Source organism: Scyliorhinus torazame, chromosome 20 (assembly GCF_047496885.1).
Source record: "Scyliorhinus torazame isolate Kashiwa2021f chromosome 20, sScyTor2.1, whole genome shotgun sequence".
Taxonomy (NCBI): Eukaryota; Metazoa; Chordata; class Chondrichthyes; order Carcharhiniformes; family Scyliorhinidae; genus Scyliorhinus; species Scyliorhinus torazame.
In genome coordinates, this window is record NC_092726.1 from 137,155,110 (window position 1) to 137,161,016 (window position 5,907).

General features: G+C 46.0%; 1 protein-coding gene across 1 annotated transcript; it reads left to right on the forward strand.

Moving 5' to 3' along the window:
* Positions 1 to 1,113: 1,113 nt before the first annotated feature.
* Positions 1,114 to 2,147, forward strand: LOC140396789 (probable G-protein coupled receptor 139). The gene is made up of 2 exons (XM_072485507.1): positions 1,114 to 1,142; positions 1,265 to 2,147. Exons 1-2 carry the CDS (start codon positions 1,114 to 1,116, stop codon positions 2,145 to 2,147), a joined length of 912 nt encoding a protein of 303 aa, XP_072341608.1.
* Positions 2,148 to 5,907: the final 3,760 nt, after the last annotated feature.

The window sequence follows — 5,907 nt, forward strand, 5'->3', positions numbered from 1 at the left end:
TCAGCATCTATGCCTAGGCCTGAGTGTGCAACCTGGGGTCAAAAGTTGATGCGTCATCGCAGCCACGCTATTCTCCATCTTCCTCTGAGCAGCCCTCAACCCCATCGCTAGGAAGCTCCCCGCTGGAGTGGAGCAAACCTACCGGACAGGAGTGAAATATTGACCCTCCGACGCCACCAGGCCAGAGCGAAGGCCACCACAACATTTGTCATCGGGCGGCAGTACGCACACGTCGCCTGTGTATGTGCACACTCAGAGACCGAACTACAAATCATTGTCGCCGTTTTCTCCAAGGCCTATGAGAGAATAGGCCTCAGACTAAACATCTGAAAAACAAAGCTTCTCTGCCAGCCCGCTCCGACCACGGTGATCCATTGTGAACCGCCAGATAATATGGGTAATTCTCCACACCTCGGGAGCCTCTTCTCATCGTGAGCAAATATCGATGATGAAATCCAGCTTCGACACCAGTATGAAAGCACACTCTTCGGACGCCAGGGGAACAACGTCATCGAAGGCCAAGGCCTCAGATCCAACTCGCGTACCTGACATTGCCCATATGCCCGACAGAAGACTTCCTAAGCAATTGCTCTACTCCAAGCTTTGCAAAAGCAAACAATTGCTCCAAGTTCAGAGGGAACGCGACAAAGACACTCAGAAGGTCTCCCTAAATAAATGTAACATCCCATGGACACATGTAATCGCCGATATTACAACCCACAAGCCGAGGATGAAGCATCCACAAATGCGCCAATCACCACGAGTGTCACAGAGAGGTGCACACAGAGGCCATGCTTAAAAAGTGGAAGGAGAGAACTGAATCCAGAGCATTCCACCCACCCAACTCATTAAACACCAGCTGCCAAACCTGTGGTACAGTGTCTGGATCCAGCACTGGACTATTCCGCCACAGCAGAATCCTAGTCACTGGAGGCAAGCAAATCATACTCGACTCTAAAGGACAGCCCAAAAAGAAGAAGGCAACGAAGCGGTTTGGAGATTAGCAACCTTCAAACCAGGGAAGGAAACAATGAGGTGAGGAATATGATGTGTATTTGGCAGCCATTTTCAACATCATCCCCTTTGCCGCGTAATGTGCCACGCTTTACCCGCATGACGGTCATTTCTGTTTGTTCCTTCAGGTAAAACTATTCCAATCCACCGCATGATCTTCACCCTTTGACATTACAATTGGTACTTCAGCAAACCGATCATTTTGCTTCCAGCCTGATTCATAAAAATCATGTTTTTTTCTCTTTCACAGAGTTAATGTAGTGGCAATGGTGATCCTGTCCCGAGGGAAATGTGGCCTTTGCAAATGTGTCACATACTACCTCATCGGCATGGCAGGGGTGGATCTATCGGTTGTTATATTCGATCTCATATTGAGACACATACCAATCGTATTTCGGGAGCAATTTGAGTTCGTGCTTCACATCCCCATGTGTAATATCCACTCCGCCCTGCTTTATGCAGCCACTGACTGTTCTGTCTGGTTAACCGTTACTTTCACTTTCGATCGATATGTAGCCATTGGCTGCAAGAGGCTGAAACAAAAGTACTGCCCTGAAAAAACGGCGGCTGTTGTTCTGGGAACAGTTACTTTTTTGAGCTGTTCAATTGATATTTACTGGTATTTCATTCTGGCAGGTCCGTATTGGAGGGGAAACCAACCCTGGTTTTGTCATGTACCCATCAAGGACATGCTTTCTGTGGTCTGGGGAACAATTGAGTTCCTTCATTACATTTTAACACCTGGGGTTCCATTTGTCCTGATTATGCTGCTTAATGTTTTCACCCTCAGACACTTTTTAGTGTCCAACAGAGACCGCAAGAGACTCCGAGCTCACAGCTGTGGAGAGAGTACCAGAGACCCAGAGGTGGCAAATCGAAGAAAACCAATGATTTTACTCTTTGTCATCTCGGCCAATTTAATTATCTTATGGTCGGTGATTATGCTTTTTTCAATAAGGACACGAATGTATTATCAGGGATATGAGGCGATGTATCTACATTGGTTTGTGCAAGAAATGGGATTCATGCTTCAGCTCCTGAGCTGTTGCACAAATACTTGTATTTATGCAGTGACGCAGACCAAATTCAGAGATGAGTTGAAAAATGTCTTTGAATGCCGATTTTTACGATAATCTTACGATGAGTAAAACGTAATCAAACATTATAACATTGCAATGGGCGCGTGCTGCTGTGATAATGGCGGGGCCGGTGACGATCTCAATGTTCAACGAATAGCAAGGGACCTGTGGTCATTGAGGAGCAGCGTGCGTTTGGCAACTCACAAAATGGGTAGAAATGTAAGTACAAAAATTGTATCAGTCAGTGTAGTTGATGTATCAATTTATACAGAGGAAGAAGTACATATTTCAGTAACGTTAGTTATGTTGTGCCACATAATAGATGCTCTGGGTAGGAAAGTAGGAAGAATACCAGGGGAAATGCGAGGGGTGAGAGAACATGTACATCGGGGACTGGTGAATAATGTGCGTACGCCATTAGAGGCGGCATATATTAGCGTGGAGTGGGTACATGTACCAGGTAGACTATGTTTGATACAGCATGGGCACCGGGGAATTGGCTGGGTGGACTATGTACACGGTATGTTGGGATATTGATTGCTACAACGGGCAGAGGTGAGTGCCCTATACCAGTTCAACCATTCACAGGAGGGCAGATACAGTAGGCATGTGGGGTGAATGAGGAATTGCCACACAAATGCTAGCATAGATGACGCTGATGTATGAAGTACATGGGGATATGTGTAGACATCGGACGGCAACACGACTGAGTTGGTGCGTTCTTCCAGGAAAATCGGCGGAGGGAGAGATATAGAGGACTGTGGGAAGGGTGTTATTTGTACTGGTTTGACCGGGGAAATCAGGAGATAGGTTCATCGCTGGATAAAAGCAAATAGATATAGAGGACTGTGGGAAGGGTGTTATTTGTACTGGTTTGACCGGGGAAATCAGGAGATAGGTTCATCGCTGGATAAAAGCAAATTACTGCGGATGCTGGAATATGAAACGAAAGAGAAAATGCTGGAAAATCTCAGCAGGTCTGGCAGCATCTGCAGGGAGAGAAAAGAGCTAACGTTTCGAGTTCGATGACGCTGTGACAAAGGGCGGACATATTGAGAAATATTGTCAGAAAGATGCAGGGGTGCAGTCGAGACTGCAGAGCCTTCTCTCTCACTCTCGGCCTCCAGCACCGTGAAGAACAAGGCCCGCAGCTACAAGGGAGGTGCACCACATGCAAATCCATCTCAGAAGCCCATACGGCATAATTTGAAATGTCATTTGTATCAGTGCACTATTGTATTGTCAAAATCAGAGAACTCGCTTTGTAAAAGCTGTAGATGCAGCTACACCACATTGGCTGAAGTGTCTGAAGAGAGAGATTAACACATCGCCATGTAATGGGTATTTACAGATGGCCAACAATTGTTGGACAGCGGTGCAAAATAACAAAAATAAACAAATAAGCCTCACCATGTGTGATGTATTGATGCACTAGTTACAGTGGGGCAGCCGGCGATATGTCTGTTGCAGCATGGGGACGTGCATCTATGCCATCTGGAGTGGCAGAGTGGGAGGTGATTACCAGGTACCCTTGAGCAAGGTTTCTGATATCACAGCTATCATGCAGGAGGGGTGGAAGACGATTCTGTAGGTGCACTGGGGTTGATATACCCGGTAAATCATGCAATTGAGTGCAATAAAGCAGGAAGAGTAGCATAGGGGAAGTAGTCAGCAATGTTAGATGGATAATATTATCACGAACATTCAGGAGCCATGTAGTTAACCAGGAAAACTGTCTCAACAGCTGAAACAGCTACGCTGGGGAGGGATTATGATGTGCCTTAAACAACAAAACGGGAATAAAAAGCAGGAAAAGCATGAAAGGTAGATGTCGACAATGGAAAGGTTGTGTGGAAGAACTATTACCAAATATATGGGCAGGGGAATACGATAAGCTAACTGAATAGCGGGAATGACGGCAACATCGAAGTAATTGGGAAGGAGGACATCGTCCAAGAAAACTGGGAACCGTGATGATACACCAAGTTATTTTGATGTCTGGGGTGATGTACAAGGTACACAGGGAAATGGCTCTACATACCACGTGCATTAGCATAAGCGTGTGGTGTATCAGGCACACCTGAAGGAAGGCGTGATGTAATAGAATATAGAAAATACAACACAGAACAGGCCCATCGGCCCACGATGTTGTGCTGAACTTTTTTCCCAGATTAAGAACAAATTAAACTACACCCCATCATTCTACCGTAATCCATGTACCTATCCAATAGCCGCTTGAAGGTCCCGAATGTTTCCGACTCAACTACTGCTACAGGCAGTACATTCCATGTCCCCACTACACTCTGAGTAAAGAACCTACCTCTGACATCCCCCCTATATCTTTCACCTTAAATGTACACCCCCTTGTAATGGTTTGGTCTACCCGGGGAAAACGTCTCTGACTACCTACTCTATCTATTCCCCTGATCGTCTTATCAAGTCACCCCTCAACATTATCTGTTCTAATGAGAAAATGCCGAGCACCCTCAAATTTCCTCTTAAGACCTACTCTCCATTCCCGGTAACATCCTGGTAAATCTCCTTTGCACCTTTTTCCAAAGCTTCCACATCCTTCCGAAAATGAGGCGACCAGGACTGCACACAATACTCCAAATGTGGCCTTAACAAGGTTTTGTACAGCTGCATCATCACCTCACGGCTCTTAAATTCAATCCCTGTGTTAATGAACGCTAGCACACCATAGGCCTTCTTCACAGCTCTATCCACTTGTGTGGCAACTTTCAAAGATGTATGAACATAGACCCCAAGATCTCTCTGCTACTCCACATTGCCAAGAACCCTAGCGTTAACCCTGTATTCCGCATTCATATTTGTCCTTCCAAAATGGACAACCTCGCACTTTTCAGGGGAAGCACCATCTGCCACTTCTCAGCCCAGCTCTGCATCCTATCTATGTCTCTTTGCAGCCGACAAAAGCAATTCTCAATAACCACAACCCCATCAAGCTTCGTATCGTCTGCAAATATCCAGACCCATAATTCACCTCCCTCATCCAAGTCATTAATGAAAATCACAAACAGCAGAGGACCCAGAACTGATCCCTGCGGTACGCCACTGGCAACTGGGATCCAGGCTGAATATTTGCCATCCACCACTACTCTCTGACTTCTATCGGTGCGCCAGTTTGTTATCCAACTGGCCAAATTTCCCACTATCTCATGCCTCCTTACATTTTGCATAAGCCTACCATGGGGAGCCTTATCAAATGCCTTACTAAAATCCATGTACACTACATCCACTGCTTTACCTTCATCCACATGCTTGGTCACCTCCTCAAAGAATTCAATAAGACTTGTAAGGCAAGACCTATCCCTCACAAATCCGTGCTGACTATCCCTAATCAAGCAGTGTCTTTCCAGATGCTCAGAAATCCTATCCCTCAGCACCGTTTCCATTACCTTGCCTACTACCGAAGTAAGACTAACTGGCCTGTTATTCCCAGGTTTATCCCTGTTCCCTCTTTTGAACAGGGGCACGACATTCGCCACTCTCCAATCCTCTGGTATCACCCCTGTTCACAGTTGGGACGAACAGATCATTGCCAACGGCTCTGCAATTTCATCTCGTGCTTCCCATAGAATCGCTGGATCTATCCCCTCAGGCCCGGGGACTTGTCTGTCCTCAGGTTTTTCAAAATGCCCAACACATCTTCCTTTATAGCAAGTTTCTCCTCGAGCTTACCAGTCTGATTCATACTGTCCTCTCCAACGATATGGACCCTCTCATTTGTAAATACTGAAGAAATGTACTCGTTCAAGACCTCTCCAATCTCTTCAGACTCAATACACAATCT